Below are 27,317 nucleotides of genomic sequence, written 5' to 3' on the forward strand. Positions count from 1 at the left end.
CAAGAGAGACAACTCCATTAATCCTTTTCATTAGTTTGTGAACAGTTATCCCCCTTTGTTTACTTGCTAGCAGACGACATTTTCAGTGATCCCTCAGTATGGATGATTTAGGAGAAGAGGAAGTTGATTTTACAGTATTATAACAAGGACATCAGATCAGCTAAAGTGATTTCAAGCAGAAACAGGCATCCCTGTGTCCACTGTTTATCGTGTTTAGAAACATATTGCAAATGGATATGACATTGAGCACAAGGGAGGCGCAGGAGGCCCAGAAAATTGACTGTCGGTAACAGGAGGCGGCTTGGTATTCTTGTTTCTAAAAACAAAACGAAGGAGTTTAGGAAAACATAAGGCTGGATATGCGATTGATAGAGGAACTGTGGCTGTCCGTGTAAGGAGACAATTAGAACTGAGCTGCATGCAATGGGTTGGCAGAAAAGTCAGGGGAATTCCATCACCGATCATGAAAACCTGAACAAAAGGAGCATGAAGGTTGAACTGGTGCTTACAGCATATACATTTTAACTGGGACAATCTGATTTTCTCAGATGAAATGTTCTGTGTGGCTGTTTCCTAATACACTGAAATTCTGGACCAAACAAACTGTAAAACCTTGTATCAGCGCCCAAAGTACAGTCCGGAAATTTAACGTGAGGGGTGGCATATCTGTGTTAGGGGCAACGCCCCTCAGTGTATTTGAAGGGAATATGAACAGTGAGCGGTACACCCGATATTCTCGAGGGACATTTACGTCCAACTGCTCACGTGTTCTATGGAGATTTTGGATTTTTCCAGCAGGACAACGACGCAAAACATCGTTCAAAGCATTCACAGGCCTGGTTTCGGACCCAAAATATGACTTTTATTAGATTGGCCAAGCTTATAGCCCCTGACCTAAATCCAATAGAAAAATGTTTGGGGACTTATGAAGGAAAGTGTCAATTAGAAACATCTGACAAATCTTGATGAAATGAAAGATATTGGGACAGCATGGACCACGACTTTCTAACTTCTTTGATCAGTAGTATACCCTGCCGCATTGAAGCCTGCATTGCTGCCCATGGTGACTTTACAAAATAACTAACTGTTCACCTGTCTTTGAATATGGAGTTATGTTCTGCTAATATTCACATTTAATACGTGAGTAATGAGTGAAAAAAAATATAAAAAGTACAAATCTTAAATTCTCAATAATTTCTGGTTGTACTGTAATTCCATGATTTTAAGTAAAAGTAGATGGTTGCAAGAAATATTTTGTTTATGATCTGAAGACAGGAAAAGGAATATGAAAATATAAAAGAACTCCTTATATTTCGTTTGAGCATTTATGTAGTTAAGAGCTGTTAATACAGCTTTTGATTCTACTGTAAATGAACTAGCATTTGGTGGCAATACAAGACATACACATGGGTATTTATAAGAAGGTGAAGATCCTCTGTTTTGTGTCCCTTGGTATGAATGAATCACGGCTAAGCATGTTTTGCTTGACTGTATTGATTTTTCAAGGGATCATTGAAAATGATCTTTTAAACCCTGTTTTATTAAGTAAAAAGAAATAGAATTATTGGACTTTTGTGAAAAATATGTTTTGTAAATTATAGATTAAATATGTGTCTGAGGATTATTAGTGGCGGTATCCTCAAATGAGGTTAAAAGTACTGTAAAATCATTAGCCGTGCGTACTGTAAATGTAAGCCTACAAGATTTTAACCAAAGGATGAATGAATGAATGAATGAATGAATGTCTTTATTTCCTCCAGATAGGTCCGAAGATCCTCAAAACATCATGGTTATATAATTATATAATTAACAGAATACTCAACAAACATACACACACACATATATATATATACATAAACATACATAGAATATGGGAACATTTCCCAAATATATACAGGTTATTAGCAGTCAGGTATTGGCTAGATTATTACCACAAGTAATTGAGAATATCTTTTAGTTTATACAGATACTTTGAGAATTCTAAAATAGTGAAATGCCTTGTTATTTCATCAATATCATTGTTATTGGCCCCAAGAAAGAATGCCAGCATGTCATGCTCTTCCATCATCTCTATTTTGATATACATGTCAATGTAGCTAGCGTCAGGATGTAGTTATTGTAGTGACAAGAACCACAAAGCCACTGGGGTGTGGAGGCGGATGGACTTTTATTACAAGAATGTAATAAACAAAGCTTTAGCCTGAAACATGTTAAAATGACAATATAAGTTTACAATCAGTAATTGACAGGAATCACATTACTACATAACAAGTGAATTAACTTTATCCAAATCACTTAATTAAACACACACGTACATGTATATACATAACTAATCATACCTACTGTTGCCAACACGTTACCGGACAACTCCACAGATATATAAATGAATACTATAAACATTTACAAATATGATGGATGTTACATAATATTCAATGATAAATATAATTGAAATAACAATGATAACAACATACCAGGTTGGTATGACCTGAGCTCTTGCATTCAATGCATAGGTGATACTGCTGGTGTTTACGTCATCTGCAGGATGAAGAAATACCATGTGCAGATGATATTTTACAACAAATGATTAAAAGAGTAACTACGGTAAAATTTACATACAACCACATCTAACCACACATACGCACATTCATCCACACACGCACTTCATTTATGGTAGCCATAATAATAATGCTTTTAATGTGATAGGAATATGGAAAATAAGATAATTGCTAAATATTATACTTAGATGAACTATAATTAATGATTATATGTAATGCTACAAATATATAATATAACACTTACACAACTCACTGTTCTGTGAGTCAAAACTTACTCAGGCTAGTGTGTAATTTCTATTGTTCTCTGTTCAGCCAAGCGTATAAGGTATTAGGTATTTAAAGGGTTAATTTCATCTAGTCTCTTGGTCAGTATCTTATGTGGTTGTCATCGCGCATGTCGGTTTAGTCTTTAGGATCAAGATCATGGTGATCTGGACTGTGTTTTCCATGTATATAAGGTTAGTAATCTCTAGTCTTGTGTATATATTTATTGTGGTTTTGTGTGTGATAGTTGATGGTTATATTGGCTATAGTTTAAAGTATGTTTAATCTCAGTATCCACTTTCTACTATGTGTAAATATTTGATGTGGTGGTAACTCACAGTATAGTGAGTTACGACATTGTTATTAGTGTAGGTTGTAACTCGCATTAGAGTGAGTTATCATACTGTATACATGGAAAAACACAGTCCAGATCACCATGATCTTGATCCTAAAGACTAAACCGCAACATGCGCGATGACAACCACATAAGATACTGACCAAGAGACTAGATGAAATTAACCTTTAAATACCTAATACCTTATACGCTTGGCTGAACAGAGAACAATAGAAATTACACACTAGCCTGAGCAAGGGACAAGCTTTAGAAGGGATTGCAGGGAGAAAAGCTAGAGTGCAAATGAGTATTGCTGAAATAGATTACATTTAAGATTAGATTGATGTTTAGAAGGGCTAAAGGTGTGATATAAAATGTTGAATATAAAATTATTGATAAAATGATTAGACTTGGGTTATTTAATGAGATTGTATATCTCATCATAATGACACACAACTTTAAAAGATTCACATGTTTATTATATTTACAACTATATACAATACAAAGTTGAATCTGCCACATCAATATCAAGATTATCGATTAGAGTTGAGAAAAATACATCTCTCTCTGAAAGTAGAGATACACAGTTTAGTATAACATGGTGATAGAAATCGTTAGCGAAGGTATTACATTTTTTACATTCTTTTGATAGTTTGCTTCCGGATCCAATCCTTATTACATATTGCAATTTTTCTCTCAGTTCTGGATATAAAAATACCATGCTGTATAATATGTGTCTGAGATTATTAGTGGCGGTATCCTCAAATGAGGTTAAAAGTACTGTAAAATCATTAGCCGTGCGTACTGTAAATGTAAGCCTACAAGATTTTTAACCAAAGGATGTATAATTGTCGTTTTAATTATGGCTAAATTTGAGTGCAATCGCTAGCGGCAGAACTTGAAGGAATGTTGTAAATCCCGATAGGTTCCATGCCAAAACGTATGTAAGTCCCGATGGTCCCCGGTATGGTAATCTGTCTCTAGTTGCTGTCAATCTTCAACCACCGAAGCCTTTCAAGTCGGATTACGTTTAAAAATGTTGTCATAAGACAAGTAGTAGCAAGCAATCACGTGATCAGACATGGCAGCGTAATGAGAACATCGTCAGCTCATTTCTTAACAACCTCAATTCAGGTTATTTGGGAAATAACAAGTGTGAAAAGAAAAAGAACAACATCAATGATTCAGGGTGTCTTATTTTATCATCAACACAGATTCCTGAGCTCGCATTAAATTCGTGACGCATTTAAGACTAGACTCTCACACTCGCATTAAATTCGTGACACATTCATTTCATGATTTACAGTATTTTAATGAAGATAGTCTACAAATAGCTATTTTGTCTATCAATGCCACTCTCAGTTATATGAGAGCAATCTGTAAATAATCGAGTCTGGATCAGACAATCTGGTGATCCAACCACATGAACATCAATCTACGTAACTGGGATACGATGACATGAGTGAACCAAGTCAGCGAGCCTGACCACCAGATCCCGTAGTCGCCTCTTACGTCAAGCATGGTTTACTGGAGACCAATTCTAACCCGGATCTTCACGGGTCAAATGATACATGTAATCTTGATGTTACGTATAATATTTTGATGATTAAAACGGTTAGTTTTTAGACTATATCTTGCTAATATTTTACTGTCCTTTGTGACATATATATTCATTGTTATAACAGTCGGCTAGTCTTTTACCGCATTCGTTGATGTCTGAAGAAAAGTTTCCTGTTAAGTCAGATACTTCACAATCACGATGAACATGTTTTGATCTCTACCTGGCCAAAATCTTTACTTCAAGCCGAGCTGTGAAACAGATGATTATGGTCGCAAAATCTTCAACAAGGTTTTCATTAAGGAGCGAAAATTAGCTCGAAAACGTCGTACAAAGAATAAACAGAAGTTGATATCAATATAATGTGTCGTGTATTCATAACCAACTTCTAAATGCCTTTCAAGAACTAAGGTGTTGCAACATGCTGTTTCTACACCTTACCTGTACAAGTGCGTCCATTTCCCTCAAATCCAGAACGACATGTGCACGTGTATGATCCTCTAGTGTTGCTACACACAGCATCGGGATGGCATGGATCTTTTTTGCACTCATTTACATCAACTAATCAAAACAAGCAACAACAAAAAACACGAGCGAGATCAATACTGAGTTGAGTGAGTGAGTGAGTTTAGTTTTACGCTGCTTTTAGCAATATTCCAGCAATATCGCTGCGGGGGACACCAGAAATGGGCTTCACACATTGTACCCATGTGGGTAATCGAACCAGGGTCTTCAACGTGACGAACAAACGCTTTCACCACTAGGCAACCCCACCGCACCAATACTGAGTTGAAGCTTTGTAATGTAAGAAAAGGATTATTTAGAAATATTTGTTATATCTCAGCTGCACTGAACTGCCTTATGAATTTCACTCATTCTTGCCTTGAGTAAAAAAAGTAGTCAACCGTCTCTAACATATTCGTCAATTAGAGTGAGTGAGTGAGTTTAGTTTTACGCCGCACTCAGCAATATTCCAGCTATATGGCGGCGGTCTGTAAATAATCGAGTCTGGACCAGACAATCCAGTGATCAACAGCATGAGCATCGATCTGCGCAATTGGGAACCGATGACATTTGTCAACCAAGTCAGCGAAACTGACCACCCGATCCCGTTAGTCGCCTCTTACGACAAGATAGTCGCCTTGTTATGGCAAGCACATGGGTTGCTGAAGACCTATTCTACCCCGGATCTTCACGGGTCTCGTCAATTAGAAAGTGATCAAGTCATATTAAGGTTGGCACTTTTCCAGTATTGTTTTGGGTTGAGTCCCGGACTCAGTGTCAATCTAACCAAAGCAGCCAAGTCCGTACTAGAAATTAGTTGTTCACTGAGAAAGTGTTACCAAAAATAACATTTATATTTATATGCAACAAAGTTAGGTCAATCTGGAAACAGATGTAAACTTGTATATTTTACAAAAACACAAAACTCGGTAGCAATATATAAAGAAAGTATTATTTATAGTTGGTAATCAAATATTAACAATCCTTTTAACCTTGTAATTATCTTGTCGAGACGAATCATTTTCAACTTTAGAAAGAATAAACTCTCCACCAACATGGGGTAGCCCCAGTGGTTAAAGCGTTCGCTCGTCACGCTGAAGACTTAGGTTTGATTCCCCACATGGGTACATGCATGAAGCCCATTTCTGGTGTCCCCTGTCGTGATACTGCTGGAACATTGCAAAAGCGGCTTAAAATCTCACTCTCTCCAATTAATAGAGTAGGAGCTCACCGTATAGTACATGTTAACAGAGTAAACTTCTATCATTAATAGAGATTACTTTAGTAAGCTTGGGTCAAACTCCTATGCCTTATCGTCTTGAATATATTGTTATGCAACACCGCCTGAGAAAAAAAGATAAAAAATATATCTATACTGGCCACATAAAGAAACTGTGCACACAGAAAATATAAACATAGGCACACGGCTTCTTCATACATAAACACATTTGTGAACATAGCAAGTATTGGAGACAATTAAACGCTCATGCAAGTGCCAGGCGACGTGACGTCATTGACGGTGGCCTATGACCTTGCAATTTGTTACTGCACGTGCAGCCTGTGCAGCCTGTGCAGCTGCACACAACATGTGAAACTCTGAATTGCTGTCACTGTCGAAATCTTGATCTTTGTTCATTCAAACGATCACAAATTCACATAAGAAGTCACATGCACATCATGCCAAGATTAACATCCGTTCAACGTCATGAAGCCATTGGAATGGTTCGAGCAGGAATGAGCCAACAACAGGTGGCAGCACATTTCCAATGCCATCGTAACGCGATATCTGCATTGGTCAGGCGTTATCAAAACAGTAATGACGTCGCCGACCACCCACGTTCTGGGCGTTCCCGACGTAACGATGCCAAGACAGGACAGATGGATTCGGGTGACTCATCTCAGACACAGGTTCTAGACAGCAGTGACCCTGTCCCAGACCATTCCCCAGGCCTTCAATGCTCATTTGGTATAGCCTCTATGCGTCGTCGATGCACTGCTGTGCTCCACGCACACGGTGGTCATACCCGTTATTGACTTTGTGACTTCGTCGTGTGATCCCCTACTCGATTTTGAACTTTTGACGTCATCGTTACAGATATTGTTCATGTTCTTTTGACATTTTCTTGAGGTCAGATACTTCAGCTTATAAAGTGCCTACATCATTTCGTCTTTGCTGTGTTGTATTCCAATTCTGAAGGCATTTTCTGTGTGCACAGTTTCTTTATGTGGCTAGTATATTACATATGTGCGAATGAGCTCGAGTGAGTGAGTTTAGTTTTACGCCTCACTCAGCCATATTCCAGCTACATGGCGGCGGTATGTAATCCAGTGATCAACAGCATGAGCATCGATCTGCGCAATTGGGAATCGATGACATGTGTCAACCAAGTCAGCGAGCCTGACTACCCGATTCCGTCAGTCGTCTCTTGCGACAAGCATAGTCGCCTTTTGTGGCAAGCATACATGTGTGAGAAATATGATGTTCACACATTATTGGTGTTTTGGTGAACAGATGTTTACAGTCGGCAGGGACGACGGCATACCTTGGAGAAGTTGTTTGTGATATGATATTATCTCACAGTTCTTTCAATCTATTGTCAGATGATTCTTCAGTGTCAATATATTCAAAAAATCTGCTTTACAGTTAGTCATATTGATGTATCGGTATCAGGGTATTGTGTATGACAAATAACCTTATGGTGCCAGTTGAAATCATTTGGTATAGTGTTGTAAATACAAATGCCATCAAATTGTGACGCTTTGTCACTGTACAGTGAAATAATTCTCTACTCACTGTGACATTTATAGCCTCTGTATCCTGTGTTGCACCTGCAAACGGCGCTGAATGCTGATGTCTTAATACAGCGTCCTTTGTGGCAGGGCATCAACCGACATGGAGATGCTGTAAAGTCCATGATGATGCAAATTAAAACATTGAATTGTAAATGCTAAACAACATTTCTTAATGACTTAAATAGTAAACGTTCGGATGAGCGTGATACAACAGCTGACAAATTGAAGGAAAACCAAGTTCTATGGATAGTCAACTTCTTTATTGCAATGAGTGCGACATTTCGGCGTAGGTACTGTTATGTGGTATGCAGTCTAGTAAGGTTATGCGAGTTATGCCCCTTTTGACTGATGTGAACTACGACACAGTTGTTGTCCTCCGCCATGTCAATCGGAGTAAAGAAGCTCAAACGATAGAACATTGTTTTGTTCTATTGTACTGAAGTAACTAGGTTGTGTCAGGTACCATACACATACAAACACGTAACTGGTACTAACACCGTTATCACTTGCTTGTACCTACGCCGAAACGTCCCACCCATTGCAATAAAGAAGCTGACTATCCAAAGAACCTGGTTTTCCTTAATCTTTACAACTTCTAAGATGCCTCTCAAGGAGTGAGTTAGTTAGTTTTACGCCGCACTAAGCAATATTCCAGCTATATGGCGGCGGTCTGTAAATAATCGAGTCTGGACAAGACAATCCAGTGATCGACAGCATGAGCATCGATCAGCTCAATTGGGAACAGATGACATGTGTCAACCAAGTCAGCGAGCCTGACCACCCGGTCCCGTTAGTTGCCTGTTACGACGAGCATGGGTTACTGAAGGCCAATATTCTAACCCGGACCTTCGCGGGTAGCCTCTCAAGGAAGGAACTTAGGCGCTGACAAGATGTCAGAAAAGAAAAAAAAATAGCTGGAATATTACCGAGTGCGGCGTAAAACTACCAACCAGTCAACCAACCAACCAACATCCGTGTCTAGCATTTTCTGGGGACAACCACCCAAGGATTCGAATTCCTTATTTGTTCGCATTGATGACATCAACCAGATAATACACGTGTTTGTGGAAGTCACTTGACTAGTAAATCTTAATGCACAGTCTCCTCACATGTCTATTTATGCTTTGTGACGTTAAATTCTAACTCACTCACTCACTCTATTTATGCTTTACAATAGGCATGAAAAGTGGACGTAAAATAGGGCCTCAAATGTTTCACGTCCATGTATGTATAAAGATTTCTATTTTGTGACGAACTTCGTGGAAGAATAAAAATATATACAATATATAATATACAATATGAACAAATAATTTACAACTACAATGTACAACCAACCTTTACTAAATATGAGACAAATTCTCTGTATATTACACGTTACTTTCATCATTGATAAAAGTATGACGTCTGCAAGTTCACCGATATATATTTCATTTACTCTTGGTAATATACATTCTCTTCCCACAGAGGTTACTTGTCATATCTTCCGACGAACCTCTGTTCTAATACGGCCCTTTCATGGTGCGAGTGTTCAGGATTCGTGATTGGTTGCAATCAGATTTAGTTGTGGCGCAATCAGCGACGTTGTGCAAGGCCTCGGTAATTTCCGTATGCTTCGAGAAAACTAAACCTCTTCCCCTGCGCGATGCGCAAACGTTTCTTCTAGACAGAACTCAGTCATGTTATGGCGGATCAGTGGCGTCCCTATAGCCCTCGTTGACAACGGACAAGCTAGACATTAAACGTCTTGTGTGTAACATCAACACAAGTCCCCGGCAGGTGGGGGATATTTGTGGCCCCACATTTGCTTGTGTTAGTCAAGTTGAATCTAAGTCGATGTAACACGTGTTCTGATTGGATAGAAAGAAGGAGATAATTCGTGTTGCGATCTTTTTTTGCCGCTAGGGATTTTACGAGAACTGGGAAATATGGCCGTATTAGAACAGAGGTTCGTAGGAAGATATGACAAGTAACCTCTGTGGGAAGAGAATGGGTAATATATTGTTTTCCAAAATTACTATGTATATGAAGAACATATCTCACCATAACTGAAGTTCGGCAGGATTGAAATGGCGATAACGATGATGGCGACAGCCACATTCTGTTCAACAACAAACAAAGAGAGGACGTTACAGAAACAAATACTGAACAAAGCCATTGAATGAGATTAGATTAACAGAACGTTTGAAAGCAAATCAAATACTGCGTACTCCTAAGTCCCAAAGATCCCTAGTAATGTGATCTTGCCTTAGACATTGGTCTATTTATTGTAATTGCTATGCTAAACATGGTACCAATAAAAGTCGTGACCCGTGATGATCCAACTGTAAAGAGGAAAATCATCCTACAAGATATCACAAACTGTTGTTTTTAGACAACCATTTCACGGGTGGCAGGTATCTAGAACTTTACCGAGGAAAATATGCAGCTCATTTCGAAAAGAAAATCGTTACAAGAGTTTATTTCTATTCCTGGTGATATTTATGCCATTGGGGAACATGATTTCTTTAAGAAGAATGTTCAAAGAGGGAATCGACAATGTCATTGCTGATAACCATCCACATGTATTAGTAGAGCAGCGACTTTTCGAAAATTGGCTAAATTAAAGAGTTTAATGCCCCCGTCTCTTGCATGGACAGATTATGGCTCATTGGAAAGGTTATTGTACCTACTTTAATATAGGTCCTGATGTGGTGATCAGATATGGTCCAGTTTTAAAAAAATGTCATGTCACGCGACACCACCAAGTCCAAAAAATATATAATTACGACGTTTAAACTAGATATGAAACAAGATGGGATGGGTCCGGACTATACGTCATACAGCGACGTGACTGACAGAGGGATGTCTGTATTGATGACAGCCGGTTGTAAGAGGCGAGTAAATTGGCCTGTTTGCCGTGGGTAGCGCACCTATGACGGTGGGGATGGAAGGTTGCCTAGTGGTAAAAGCGTTCGCTCATCACGCCGAAGACCGAGGGTCGATTCCCCACATGGGTACAATGAGCGAAGCCCATTTCTGTTGTCCCCTGCCCTCCTATTGCTATAATATTGTTAAAAGCGCCGTCACATCAAACTCAGTCAGCCCTGTGTCGGTGGGCGACGGGAGTCTGGTGGTTGAGGGCAAAGGAGCCATAAATAGTGCTTTTGCCCAACACACCAAACTATAACGACCCTTACTAAAATACAGGTTGGGGAAAGAATGTTTCCATCATTCAGCTGGCCAGAATTTGTAGCCTTATTTGAATGTGTTGTTAAATTCTTTTGAAAACTGATTAATGGAATGCAAGGAAAGAAAACAGCCATCTTAATGTTGATAACACTCACACATAGGACCCAAAGGACACATGTATTGCATGTTCTGACTTCTGTCAAAATGTGAATTCGTCTTTACACGTCATAATCAATAACTGAAAAGTGACCTTTGCAGACTTCTACTTGTAAAGAAATATAAAGCAGCATGGGAATTGCAATGGCATTGTGCCTTGAAGGATGGAAATTCCCTGAAATCAAATATATCTAAAAACGTCAAAAGACATGATTCAGAGTTTCAGTAACTGGTAATGAATGTTATCATCACCAGCTGCAATAGCATGAGCTTGCTTGAGGGCGATATGAAACTCATGTAATGAAAATACTTCGTTCTAGTCTTCACCGATATTACAGTCAAAAGTAATTTTCATCTTTTCTTGTCGATTTTTTATATTTTTAAAATTTAGGACATAATTTGATGATGAGGGTTTTTTGGAAAGCGTTTCACCAATTTGATTTGCAATATCACACTTACCAGATATCAATTTGTCACCTTCTTTAAGATGGTGAACAGAAGATTTAAAACCTTTGCCTTTTTTTCTGAACCCTATTCCACACCATCCACACCTTAGACATGGCTTTGCTCGAATTAATTGTGGAGACATATTTCCCCCAAGACTGGGACTTGTTTTGTTCATAAGCACGTCGTGCCTTTGCACTAGTAATTTTAACATTCTTTATGTTTTTGCGGAAGTATTTTTCCGCTTTCTTCCTACACATTCTTGCTTGTTTGCATTCAACATTGAACCATGGCTTACGAATATAAGGCATTACAGAGGACTGGTCAGCAATTTCATTCAACTCAACTGAAAAAACTCTATATGATCTAATACATGTTTAAAATTGTCCGGAATTAATTTTTCCACACACACAAGGTTTCATACAAAGACCAATTTGCCTTCATAAAGTTCCACCGTTAGATTTGTATTTGTGATTGTTCTGGGATTGGTTGTGACTGAGTGACTCTCTGCCTGAGATGTTGAAGGTGATGACGATGTTTGACTCTCAGTGAGATCGAGCTCGATGACAAGTTACCCATGTCAACTCAGTCTGACATGACACAGATATAGTGGTAGTTGACCGTGTGACCTCAGCGGAATAATTATAGGATATCACACGAGCCCGTGACAAAGCAAAATTATTTCACTCGGGACATAAACTTCATATGAAAGGGGAACGAGTTTTGTATCCTATTTATTACCCACGTTCTGAAAGATGAAAATGTCGTTAAAATACACTTTAAGCAATATTTTGCTTCCCAATATAGAACCGCACAATGCGGATTACTACATCATATTTGGGATTTGAACCGCTTCACTCCAGGAAAATGTATGCTGCGTAGAGGCAAGGTCGTTCCTGTAACTAGTCAAGAAAATAAATACATTAAGACAGGATGAAGTCGGAATCAGGATTTAATTCTTTTCAATTGAGGATTTGGTTTCAAACGCAATAATGTAATTCATCGAAATGTCAACTTGGGACTGAGACCGAGAGAGTTGCATTCCGGACGCGACGTTGGTTGCAGGTGAGTTTTAAGATGTAGTTGTTTTGGAGCAACATAAACACTCCAGTACTAGCTAGCTGTATAAAGCAATAGTTGATGGAAAAGTACGTCATAATTTGCGCTCATGTCCTCTTTTCGATCAGATATATATTTTCACTGCCACTGTTACTATTACCCAGTAGGGCCAAGTCATCTATTTCCCGAGACGGAATGTTGGGTGTTTTGTTGTGTGAGTGTGTGTGGAGGGATTGGGATGGGGGTGGGCATGGACAAATGAGAACTTGCAACATATGAGTGCGGTGGTGAGAGAGAGCACACAATTATTAAAACATAATAAAAAATAAGTCATATCAGATAATTATCCACCAGGGACTGGTCCCCTACCAAGTTAAAATGGTATGTGAATTGTGTGTGTTTGCGTGTGTGTTTGGGCATGATTAAAATGTTGAATCTCACTCTTTCGCTCTTTAAGGCAATGTACAATAAATAAAATGAAAATGACTGCTCTGCACTGGCATAAAACTTAGGTTTCTATGGACCCCTTGTAGAAACATCATGGCAGCTGTATATATAGGTAACTTTTAACCCACTTTCAAAAATGGGAAATCAGGGAAATATGTTCATTCAGATAACGTATTTCTTTGTGGGTTTTGTTTTTGGCAAATGTAAAAATGCTACTTTGATGCTATTTTTAGGATGTACATGGCAGCATTTCACATCAATGAAAACAACCTAAATACCCTAGAATTGACCAAGACTGGAGAACACAACTGGGCAATCAGCTACCCCTAAGCCTAAACCAAGAGGCCAAGCCAGTGAACAAGAAACCAACACATGGTAAATATAATTCAGACAATCAATAATCTTTGGTTGAACTCATGCACTCCAGTTTGAAAAAAACCCACACTGTTCCTATAACTGAATGTTTTTTCCCAAGCTAATGAGTCAACACAAAGTCTTGTTTGCAAAGACACTGGTTTTTAATCATCATATCTATTTTCCCTCTCAGCATTTGTTAAGACAAAAGTATTTACTTTTTTAGTGCAGATTTCAAAGATAAATTATTATTATGGTTGCCAAAACAAAATATACTGAAATTGTGTTACAAAATGTCTCTAATTCAATGTAAAATTTATTCACAGAGTTTGTGGAAGTCCTACTCAGGGCCATTCTCGAGAGAAGAAACATGTTTCCTTCCTACAACCTTGCAGGACACAACAGCCTATTTTTTTCTGGATATTCTGCCAGACACTTTCATTTATAACTAGTAAACAGGAACTGGTGAATTCACTGACATCAAGATAAAAAATGAAATCATGTATATGTGTCTAGGGTGTGAACTGAAACCAGCTGTGCCTGATGTCTTAAGGTCTATTGTATTCGTCTGTTTGAATCCTGGGACTTGTTCAGATGGTAAATGTTTCCAAATTGCAGTCACCACTGTGTCACATGGTGTTATTGGAGATCAGTCTTGTTTTCTTAGGCTTTTACAAGTCCATCCAGTTAATTTACACGCAAGTCTTTGCCTTCATGATGTTGGTGTACACACTGTATTCATTAATTTGTCATAAACAGTTTGTATGCAAATAAATAATTTGCTTTAATTTTTGTGTGCTGGTTTCTTGATTTGATCGATGGTCTTTCTTTGGGAATGATCACACTTTACACATTACTACTAGAACAAAATGAAGAATTTTCTTTTTCACTAGCTGACAGTTAAAGAGATAGATAAGGATTTGTCAGTTCGATTTTCTGCATCTATATTTATATATTATATCCATTATCAGCTGTTAAGGAGGTTACAGGTCTTTATCATTTTACATTTTATGTATATTTTGCAGATTTATATGACTAAGTATCACGATAAATAACCGATGCTTTACGTGTATGGAAATCGAAAATGTAATAAAACTGATGTTTGATGCACCATATCAGAGACGATACACCGACTTCTCCGAAAACATACACTAACGAATTTAGGGTACTTCTGTACTGTATACAGTAGTGAGGTCGAACTTATCGACTTCCGTAACGGTACGTATTTCATAGAAAAGATTATCACCATTCCCTTTACGGACAAATTTAGCAAAAGACGCATTTTATGAAATAAAGCTGAAAGTTACTTAATAACCTTCATAAAATCATGAACCCCGAACGTAACTATTTCAGTGTTTACCTTCCCATACCGATGTATACCGGAAGACAGGCTCAACACATTGATCGAACATTGCCGTTATCATGACTGCAAATTTTACCGTGACCGCTGAAAACTTAATCCAGTATCTAATTAGTTTTCCATGAACATGTGATAGGCAAGTGGCTTGCATACCAGTCTGAAGTAGGTCTATTCAAAACATAGTCATAGTCGGGATCGGGATCGTCCCACGGCCGTACTTGTTGTCAACTGGTGTAATCGTCGTCAATATTCCTCTCGGTCTTGCCGCTAGAAATACTTTCAAATTGAAAATGTTCCATGTATGTGATATTATCTGTAATTAGTATGCCATCAAAATCCAGGTTTGACTTCTCGGATTGATTTATTTGCTAAACTAGAAGCAGACCTCACTAAGCGAACAGGCTCTGTACCACTGTATTTTCCGTGTGTTGATGTAGCGACTCTCGGGTATGACGTCAAGTGACCAGCTACCTCATTATCTTGCGTAATCGCGAAATGCTTTCGAGGGAGGTGCGTTTTAGATTCCTAATACAAGCTGTATAATGAAATATTACCGTTTTTAACTGTATTTTGTGAATATAATATATACCCAGGTATTCATTAAGAGCGAAACTAAACAATGAAAAGTGACCTTTTTAAAAATCCTTTAAAGGATTATTATTAAAGGATTGAAAACCTAGGCTTGCAACCACACTATAAATAAATTTTATTTAATTTCATAGAAGTGTTCTCGTTTTACAATCTCTCAGAAGGTGTGAAAACTTCTGAATGAAAATCATGAATGGAATGAGTGATGAAAGTAGTACCGGTCATGTCAAAGTTCACGTATTAAATAATAAAAAAAATAGCCAATCAAATCACTCGAAGGTGTTATAACACATACTCTTTGTTATGAAACCCCTTTTCGAACTACCATGTGGGTTATAATTAAGTATTGATGGAATTGCTGATTGAGAGATTAGGTAATGTTCTTTTCATACTTTAGTTTAGGAATGTTTTATTCTGTTGGCCATATGTTGGCCATCACAATTACATTACAATACTTGTTGACAATCAGGATTTTCATGGTTTGTCACCACAGTGGTGGCAAACCATAGAGCGATTACAGTTTTTTGGAGCCATGGCCAAATTTCTGACATCAAGCATCGGAGTGGATTGAGACATACACCTCCACTCTAATGTTGACATAATTAGCTTTGATATACTGTGGTAACTAAGATCGCGCTAACCCGATCGAGTAAGTGTATTTTGGTTCAATAGTTCAATCCCGGTTTTTCTCTTGAAACGTTTCACTAATGACATGCCTTTGTCAGTTTTTAACATATTCTTTAACTCTGCTGCAAGTTCTTATTCGGACATGTCAGACAAGGAAGGGGTCCTATCGCGAACAATCGCCAAAATTAAATGTCCCGTGTTTGGAAACAACAACCTAAACATTGGCAAATTGACTGATGGATAACAGATTGTCAGATTGTCAGATTGTTGTTTCTTCAAACATTCTACAAGCAGGGCGCCAGAACGAAGTCGGGTAACATTCCTTCAAAATGGCTGCTCCCCACCTACCACGGAGTATCAACATGGACGATGTTTAATTATCCGCGACGCAAACACCAGGGATAAAAGGTTGATATACTCAAGCGAACATGACGCAAATAGGAGTATTTGTACACCAAATTAAATGCCGGGCTGGTTCTGCCCATGACAGGATATAGTATACATATACTGAATTTGGAGGTCACCATCACCAGATTGGCCCACGAGCCACCGCCTTTTGGCATAGGACTCTAAGCTAAGAAATATATTGATAATTTGTACATTGAAAATTCAAATAACCAAGACCCAATAGTAAAAAAGTGCAATAATAGTAAACTCTATGCACAGAACCAGATTGATTGTGGAGAGATGATAGGGTAAAAAATATTCAGCATCTCTGCTCCCCACCGCCATCGAGTGTCAACAAGGACGGCGTTACAGCGGAAGCTAGGCTGTAACACCAGGGTTACAGAGTTGCCATACTCCAGTAAATAAAGACATGAATAGCTATGATATCCAAAAGAATTTGTGGCAGGATGGTTCGGCCCATGACACATTTCTCAAGAAACAGAATTCAGGGGTCAATATCACCAGATTGGCAAATGAGCCACCGCCTTCTGGCATAGGACTCTTGGCACTTATTATACTGATAACAGAATAAGCACAATATTCAGTGCCAACTACGAGGAAGTTGCGTTTCGGGTGCCCCCAGAACCTTGACAAAAATCCAGACTTTAGCATTGCAGAAAACGCTGGGCGGAAGGGGAAATAATGTGGTTCAGGGACTGTGAAACAGGCTGCATGGATGTGTGTCACCACCTTACTTGCAGTGATATATAAGGTGATATTAAACTGAATCACATCTTGTTTGGAAGGGTGAGTGAGTTTATTTTTTTACGGCGCACTCAGCAATATATGGCGGCGGTCTGTAAATAATCGAGTCTAGACCAGACAATCCAGTGATCAACAGCACGAGCATCTTTCTGCGCAATCGGGAACCGATGACATGTGTCAACAAAGTCAGCGAGCCTGACCACCAGATCCCGACAAGCATAGTCGACTTTTGTGGCAAACATGGGTTGCTGAAGACTGTTTGCAAGAAGTTGAAATAATCTTCTCTCTTTTTACCTACTAACAATTTCCTTGGCACTGTCCAAAATCATATGTGTGACATACTTATGATTGAAGGAGGAAACAAGAATAAAGATGATGGTTAGCTAGTCATGTTGGAATCACTAGAATCCTCCGTCTTCTTAGTTGCAGTATTTTTTTGTTAATTTCAACTATTTTAACTCTGATAGTCAAGGTGATGTTTTTACGTTCCAACTGGTACATGCAATTCGCACAATTGATATATAGGTGATTTATATTTAATTAGTTTTACTAACAATTTATTGCATACCGGTGTTAAATCTTAATTTATGATTTCTAGCTTTCTCGTCAGTCACAATGTGGCTGAAATACTGCCGATGGGACTTCAAATATTAACTCACATTTCTACATCATTTAGATGCTATCATAAGAATGGAATCTACTTTTATCGTCAGTCACAACGTGGCTGAAGTACTGCCGATGGGACTTCAAATATTAACTCACATTTCTTCATCATTTAGATGCTATCATAAGAATGGAATCTACTTTTATCGTCAGTCACAACGTGGCTGAAGTACTGCCGATGGGACTTCAATTATTAACTCACATTTCTACACCATCTAAAGTACTATCATTAGAAGTGCAGAAGGATGACACTGGATTTGTAATACACCCTTTGAATACTATATATTGTTATTCAAGCTCGTGATAGGAAGGGAATTATTGTTCGACCTTTGCAGAACCAAGGAGGAACATAACCTGTGTCCACGTGAAAATTCAAGCAGTGAAGTAATGGTCTTTAGAGACAAGGAACAGTTTCCAGAAGAGAATGTGGGTGGTCCTTGCAGAGTCAGACTGGTTAGAAGAGATGTGATCCAGTTTAAAAACCGACCAAGAGATCAAGATGTACCCAACAAGGGCACTGAGAACAATGAGCCTGACGACAGTGTACTTTGGATGTAAGCGAGAAATTTAAAAAGCTAGGTCCTCAAATATGCCATGCTTTTCCTGGCAAAAGGGATAGAAAATTCAGTTGTATAAATAATTTCACTGGCTTTATCTAAAAGGACAAAATCAGGATTGTTAGCAGGAATTTATCTTGGCTGTATATTGGCCTATATCAAACAAGTTTAAAAGCATCATTTCCCATGACGCCCTATTCATGTTCATGGTCGCGCCATGGATGGACCACGGCATCAAAGCGACAGGCATGTCGAGGACGGTAATAGAAGCAACGCGCCATGACAGCATGTCGTGCAAGATATGTTGTTTGTGCCAAGTACGGCCACCCAGTGACAAGGCGTTGACAGTCTCTGTGAAATCATTGCATAATGGACATTTCATGTTAATGTTTTCTTTAAGACTGACATTATAGAGATTGCAAAAGGGATTTGACTGATCTTGCGCAGCCAATATAAAGCTCTCAGTTTCACTTTTAAGGCAAGCCTCCCGATCTGATGGGAACATATAAATCGTTAAGAGAGGAACAGGGGTGGTGGGCTCTGTTGTCAGAAATGATTATTCTACCAAAGAGTAAAAATATTGCAAGACTCAATATAAAATATATAAAAACGCTACCATTCACTGCCTTTACACATGCACGAGATTTTGCTGCCTCTGTAGGGACACAACGTTCAGGTTTCGTGCACAGAATCTGTCCATGAACTGATGCCTCTTGTATTTAGGAATATCTTTTCAGTTTTCCCGTGTTTTCTCGGAATTTAAGGAAAGGTATTTTTTCGGAGGAAAACAACTTCTAAAATGCCTCTTAAAGAAAGTATTTTGTCGGTTTCCAACACAACAGCCTTCGTGAAGATCAGGTTTATCGTGTGTATGTCTCCAAAGCCCTTCTTCCATGAGCATGCGCGTAAATACCCGTGATAGTTTTAATTTTCAGCCATACACGGGGCATGCTGACTAAGGCGCCAGGCTAGTGATCCAGCTTGCTTATGGAGCCCGGATCGACCCCACCTGTGACCGGGTGTAAATAGCTTGGAGTTATCTTTGCGTGAAGAGTCAACTCTTTCAGTGTTGTCACAACCCCTAGTGTACAGTACACAACCCTGCGCACTTAAAAGAACTCACGACTCCGTTGATAAGTGACCAGATGGTGGACACATGAATACGTGCAATCACCTTGGACAAAGTACTGTGACTATGTGTCCCAGTCCACCAAGCTCTGAATGGGTACCATGTAAGGATGGGAAAGCCATATTAACTCGGTGCGCCTAGTGGCTGCAAGAGTTGTATGATCCCCAGGGCGTTGAGATTGAAAATACGATGCGCCGTTGAGATTGACAATGCGTCTTTGAGCAGCTGAGCTGGATATTGGCGCTATACAAATATTAGTACGTATATAGTGACAAGATGAGGTATATTAAACATATAGCATATTATTGATCGCAAATCTGTAAAATATAAAAATCACAATCTATGTCTAAAAACTTACAATTTTAACGAGTGATTTAAAAGTTAAAGTCACATCGGCAGTATTTCAACCATATCGTGATTTAAACAAGTTCTAAATATGTGATGAATATGTGATGAGGACAGTAACAAACATTAGCAAATCACAGAAATCGAATTTATAACTTGCCTTTATCTCTAATAGTGTATTTTCATCAAAACAATATAATATAAAAGCGGGCCATACGTCATCAACAACTAAAGAAAGATCACAATACAAGGGACCATGGGGACTTTTGCCACGTGTGTGGAAAAAAATCCGGATTTTCATCATCACTTCAGCCGCTAACGATTGTACACAACTTAGCAAAAGATTTACAGAACATATATTCTCCCATACTCGACATTTCAAATATTAAAATATTCTATTTAACACAAACATTACATAGTACATTTAATATTATTACAATAAAGGATGTAGATCGCCAGCCACTAAAGGTACATCACCATATTATGGGTCATGGGGACTACTTTTTTTTGCTGAGTGCATGGACCATAGCTGAATTTACATCATCGCTTCAGACGCTGGAGATTGTAGTCAAGGTTTTATCCATAATAAAATGTACCATATTTAAAGAATCAGGTAAACTTAATTTGCTTTGAATGTTTGGGATTTACCTACCCCTACAGAAGGACAATAATGACCATAATTTAAACTAAGTATAAAACATTTATCTATTTACAAAACCAAATTAACCTATTTCTATTAAAAATGCAATGATTAAATGAGAATTAACATTAAAAAGATATTCAAGAATACTACCATTGCTTTTCCAGTAGTCATCATCTTCTGATGTTCGAAGCGGTGCTTAATGGTGAGTTGAGGGTATTATCATATTTATAGTTTCCATGTAGCACGAGATGTACACGTCACAGCTTGGATTGCTCAGTATCCTTTCTAACACGTGATGTTCTTTTATGCGCTTAGCGCAATACGAAACGTTTATGGTCATGTTAGTGTGTATATGTATCCTTGGCTTTTGGCCTTGTCCCTGCGGCATATTTAGATCAGTTTCTGTCGAATCGTCAAGGACAATTTACATTTATTAGTGTCACTGAGAACTGAATGTGAGTTGTTGTCTTGTGTCGTTGGTGCTGAAGCCAGGAAACATTTAGGTACAGAAAGGTGGAAAAGCGTTTACGAAATACAGTGAATGATTTGGTCGTGATTAGTGTGCGTGCGTGCGTGCGTGCGTGCGTGCGTGCGTGCGTGCGTGTGTGTCAGGGGTCAGGGTGGTTTCTATTTATAATAAACACGATCAGACTTAATTATAAATATATTGTAAAGACACCTTTCAACGATGTGTTTGTTTGGGATCATGATTCATTTATGAACGTCAAGTTTATGATATTCTGGGACAATGTTTTGTCTGTCTATCAGTTGGTCGGTTCCTACACAAGGACGTTTTTGTTGTCGTCAGACATTTGCATAAAAGGACTTAATACGGTCAAAATTCTTCACGTTTTATTTCATTTTGTTGCCTGTAACGATATTGATGAAATGAACTCTCATATCGTCTATAAAATTATCATCAAATGTTGTGGCGCATGTCAAATATGTGCTTATCCAAAATAATATGAATGCTATACATTGCCATGAACTAAACATATTTTCATTAATTTGATTAGGTTAATTTGATGCGGCGTTAAACACCAACAAATCCAACCAACAAAAACCGTTTACTACAAAATCGTATCAATTAAATGGCAAATAAATATGCATCCGAAAGCTACAAATCGTCATAAATGGCTGGCTTCAAACATCTGTTCCTGTACAAGCTATATTCGGTCAGTTGTTCAAACCAAATCGTCACTATAATTTCAGACATTTGTCATGATGAAGGGGAAAAGTTGTTTAACAAATGATCATGTACATGTTTGTGTTTTAAAGACTGTTGTAACAAGGGGCTATGCAGTGTATGTAGAACAGACCATCGCAAGTGACAGTCGCACATGTATTGTCAACCCGCTTTTCTGCAATAAAAGTCTGTCAAAAGAAATGTCCATAAGAGCATACTCTTTCTGCAGTAGTTATTTAGCGGAATATACAAAGCGAGTATGTAAATTGTTCTCAAAGCAATGCTGGGAATGTTCTTGGTCTTGTTATTCAGATAATTATACTACTGGAATAAAGTAACCGTGCATTATTTGATGTTATGCCGTTTGAAATGCATCTTTTTGCATGACATGATCTGTGGTGTTTTCCTTAATCATTTCTTTGAATGGCATTCTAGAGTGAGTGAGTGAGTTTAGTTTTACGCCGCACTCAGCAATATTCCAGCTATATGGCGGCGGTCTGTAAATAATCGAGTCTGGACCAGACAATCCAGTGATCAACAGCATGAGCATCGATCTGCGCAATTGGGAACCGATGACATGTGGCAACCAAGTCAGCGAGCCTGACCACCCGATCCCGTTAGTCGCCTTTTACGACAAGCATAGTCACCTTTTATGACAAGAATGGGTTGATGAAGACCTATTCTACCCCGGATTTTCACGGGTCGGCATTCTAGAAGTTGGGGAGATGAAGAATGAGGACAATTTTTATGGACTTCTTTATTGTGTATATACGACGTTTTGAATCTATCAACGACACCAGAATCTATGTTGAAACAGAATAATTAATTATATAAAAAATTACTCATTGCTCCTTAATCACTGTTTAACTGTTGACAGAGTAATACCGAAATAGGTATGATATGACACTAGGCATCGTGATACGCCCTTGAAGAGATGCGGTGTCATGAGCACTCCAAACATTCAAACCACTGCAAAGCGATTGAAGAAAGCTTAGGGAATGTTGTTCATTGTCTGACCCAGTGCTTGTCCAAATTCAGCTAACGTCAATGGCTGATTCTGGGCTTGACGTAAACGTTGCTCCATTTCATACCAAACGTACTCGATGGGGGGACAGGTCCGGAAAAGCAGTTGGCCAGGGGAGTACCGGAATATTCTGCTGTCTCGGGAAATCTGTCACAACACGAAGTTACGTCTCTGTCCTTGAGTGAGTGAGTGAGTTAATATTTAACGTCACATCGGCAATATATCAGCCATCTCGTGACGAAAACAATTTATACAATAAAAGTGAAAATATTTTGAAGATTAAAAACCTGTCGACGATGGACAGTAAAAAATACTAGATAATCACAGATATAATATAACACTAGCGAACGAAGCTAAAACAGTCCAATTAAAGAAGACAATACAATATAAGTCACGGGCTACAGATCGCCAACAACTGAATCTCTGTCCTGCACATGAGACTCAACGATCTCATCCCTGTATCGCAGACCTGTCACAGTGACATTGACAATGACAAGTAGTGCCTGACCATGAGGTGTGATGTCTCCCCATGCCATAACGGTCTCGCCACCAAACTGTCAAAGTTGAACAACGCACACGTCAGCATACCGTTCACCTCGCTGCCTGTACACCCTTTCCCTGCCATCTGAACTGTCCAGATAAAATCACCGTCCCAAACCCGTCTTCTGTACGGTAAATGTTGTCCGCAGTAGGCGAGACGTTCATGTTGCTGACGTTGGAGCAAAACTGGACGTACTGCACGTCGTCGGGGCCGGATGTTGTGTTTCCTCAGTGGGTTCCGTACAGGGTGGAACTGATTGGACGTAAGCCAGGAATGGTACAAGCAGTCAAACTAGTAGTCTGGAAACGAATCCGTATATGGGTCAGCCGAATGTGGTTGTCTTGCTGACTTGACGTCACGCCTGGACGGCCGGTTCTCCCATGTTTCCAGTTCATGTGCACAATGGGACATATCAGCAAGAAGAGCATACTTGGTGCTTCTTCCTTGCCAACACGTCCTTTCCCGAACACACCACACACACGCACGCGCGCGCAAGTAGGCAGATTCGCAAATCGCGTACTTTCAAAACAATTGTCGAAATGATAGTTTTCATTTGGAACACACTTACTCCAAACTCTAACTGATAGGATTTATAGTATTGCTCAATAATTGCCTTCAATTCGAATAGGTTGGGAGCATCGTAGTGGTTCCAAAGGCTATAGAGTTCACTCGTTATGTCGAAGGCCACTGTTCATGTCTCACCATGGGTACAAAGGATATTATCATGGTTGGTGTAGCTAACCGTGATATTGTTGGACATTTGCTCAAAAAGAGCAACTATGGTCCGTTTGCTGCAAATTCGTACCAATGAAATGTCAAATATATATGCATTCAAAAGTAACAAATCGTCTTAAATGGCTGACTTTAAACATCTCTTCCTATGCAAGCTCTATTCGAGTGAACAATCAGTAGAATACACATATAGAAACACGATATTTAACCTTCAGTCCAATCCAGTGGTGCAACCGCCATTAATAAATCATTTCTGGATTTTGGTCAGCTTCATAAGTTCCGATCACACTGGGGTTGTTTTACTGGAATAATTCGATTCAATCGAAATTGTATACTTTATGTGAGACCACTTAAGATACACTACTCATGAATACCAGTAAAGATAAAGATCTTTATCCTTATCTAAAATTAAGCCCCATGGATCCGGGTAGAATGTGTCCACAGCACCCCATTGCTGGTCATAAAATGCGATCGAATTGGGCAACCTGTTAGCCGTGAGTTGCGCGCGCACCCTGTGTCGGTGGAGGGCGATGGTCTGGTGGTTGAGGGCAGTGGTTCCAGGAATAGCGTTCCTTTGCCCAACACAGCACTTCACCCCTTACTTCACCAAGATGGGTGGTAGAATTGGCCCGATTCTATCAATCGGCTGGTCAGCCAGGCCCTGAGCATGGAAGTGTTCTTGTTGACATTATTTTGCTTATATTGTACGTCGACACTGAATATTGTGCTTATTCTATTATCAGTATAATAAGTGCCTAGAGTCCTATGCCAGAAGGCGGTGGCTCAGGCCCTGAGTATGGAAATGTTCATGCTGACATTATCTTGCTTATATTGTACGTTTACACTGAATATTGTGCTTATCTTGTTATCAGTATAATAAGTGCCAGAAGGTGGTGGCTCATGGGCCAATCTGGTGATATTGACCTCTGAATTCTATGGTTCTTGAAAAATGTGACATGGGCCGAACCAGCCTGCCACATGTTCTTTTGGATATCATAGCTATTCATGTCTTTATTTACTGGAGTATGGCAACTCTGTAGCCCTGGTGTTACAGCCTAGCTTCCGCTGTAACGTCGTCCTTGTTGACACTCGATGGCGGTGGGGAGCAGAGATGCTGAATATATTTATCCTATCATCTCTCCACAATCAATCCGGTTCTTCAAAACCAAACAAACGTCGACATGTTGACTCTGATGATGAAATATCACCAGTGAGATCTGATTCTTGGCCCAGGTTTATCGTTGTTGCTTCTGCTGACGGTATTCCATTGAAACTCAACCCTTGTGCTATCTCCAAGGGTATTGAAGGTGCCTGCGTAAAAAGTAAAAAATACCACCTGCCTCCGAAATGGTTCACTGTTATTTAAATGTGCACGGAGGCAACAATTTGTCAATCTGCTTGGTCTTAAGCAGTTTGTTAATACTCAGGTTGTTGTCTTGGTGCACGGAACACGGAACTCAAGTAGAGGAATTGTTAAAGATCGGGCGAAGTGTCTTTCGCTCATGAGTGGAGGGGGAAATTGTAGCTGAACTGAGAAGTCATGGTGTTACAGCTGTAAAGCGTGTCACCAAAAAGCAAGAAAACAATATAATAAAATCATATACGTACATGTTTACATTTAACTGTCCAGCCATTCCAACGTCTAATGAAGCTGGCTATTTCCACATTGCAGTAGACGTATACATACCTAATCTACTCAGATGTTACAAATGCCAAAGATATGAACATGGCGCTAAGTCTTGTCATGCAAAGACTACTGTTTGCTACCGTTGTGGTGGCACTCATGAGAGTTCCTATAGTCCGTTTGATTTCATTTTCGACCGATGAATTGCTCACTAACACATATTCTAATAATTGCAACAAAACCAAATTGTGCACAGTCCAATGAAATCGACAGAAATGATTAGTATCATAATTTTGGACACCCGAATAACAAACGATCATTATTTTGTTGTCACTTTTCGCTATTTCTTACGAGTGGGACCACTTGCTGGGAGGACAGACAGGTAATCAACAAGCGTGTGTAGTGCAATTTCAATTTCACACTTGCACCTCGCACACCTAGCTGTCTTTTTATAATGTTGATTGCCATTGAATATTTAACATGGACAGAATTGATTGACAAATTTTAATTAATATATTTTGTAAAAGATGTACTTTTAGATGTAGTTTGGATTAGTAACTGAAATTGTTAGTGGCTGTATCCACGAAGAAGGGGTTAAAAGTACTGTACAATTATTGTCCTGAGAGGATCAGTCCCAAAACAGTCCAAACAGTAAATTCAAACCTACCACATTCTTTAATCATGGAATACATGTTATTTCAATGTATGGCTAGATTTGTCTACAAACGCTAACAGGGATGGTGTAAATCCAACTAGGGTCCATGCAAGTAGCAAAAGCACTGGAAGTCCCCATGGTCCCTAGTATGTAGTACAACAGGCTATGTATCACAGCAACTGAAGGTAGATCACCATGCTATGGACCATGGGGACATTTGCTCCCTGCATGCACCCTAGCTGGATTTACACCATCAATTCAGCTGTTGCATAAAACGGACAAAAATCAATAAGTACATGAAACATGATCTTGCATGTAGAAAAGAGGAAGGTCAGTCCTGAATTTAAAACCACCAACTTCAAACTCACAATACAACACCTGTGGATCTCGCATTCTTCTACAAGATGACATGCCCATTAAACTGCCTAGGTTTTATCAATATCTGGTACACATTTCTCATAAAGACATCCTACCACCATGTCACCATGTACTTTCCATGGTGCCATTGTAGACGTTGTGATACTGCAAGGTGAAGGTCTGAATGAAAGTAATTGGCAGCTCCGAGTAGTGTTGTACATTCGGCTGTTGAATGTACATTAGAATGGCCACCAGGTGGGGCTTGGAATGTCGTACCTCCTAACAAAGCTTGGTATCGTTGGCAGCAAGACAGCAGGCACCATTCGTTTCACCTGAAGGACAAAATATAGAAAACGTGCCTTTGTGTTAAATAAGTGATAAAGGTATTTGCTGTGCATTTATACTTTTCTTTTCGCGAACACATTGTGCCCTCACTTATTTTCTCTGATCTATTCATAATATTGTCACTGCTGTTTCAGCGGTTAATCAAGGCTGATT

General features: G+C 39.1%; 1 protein-coding gene across 1 annotated transcript; it reads right to left on the bottom strand.

Moving 5' to 3' along the window:
- Positions 1 to 5,126: 5,126 nt before the first annotated feature.
- LOC124272205 (fibropellin-1-like) lies at positions 5,127 to 20,953 on the bottom strand. Its single transcript, XM_046707358.1, has 4 exons — positions 20,851 to 20,953; positions 10,049 to 10,106; positions 8,010 to 8,117; positions 5,127 to 5,272 (listed from the first exon to the last, which is right to left on the bottom strand). The coding sequence occupies exons 1-4, from the start codon at positions 20,872 to 20,874 to the stop codon at positions 5,142 to 5,144; spliced, it is 321 nt and encodes a 106-aa protein (XP_046563314.1). The 5' UTR covers positions 20,875 to 20,953; the 3' UTR covers positions 5,127 to 5,141.
- Between the last annotated feature and the right edge of the window lie 6,364 nt (positions 20,954 to 27,317).

The sequence above is a fragment of the Haliotis rubra genome, unplaced genomic scaffold (assembly GCF_003918875.1).
Source record: "Haliotis rubra isolate DU_JTF1 unplaced genomic scaffold, ASM391887v1 Scf1670, whole genome shotgun sequence".
In the NCBI taxonomy this organism is placed as follows: domain Eukaryota; kingdom Metazoa; phylum Mollusca; class Gastropoda; order Lepetellida; family Haliotidae; genus Haliotis; species Haliotis rubra.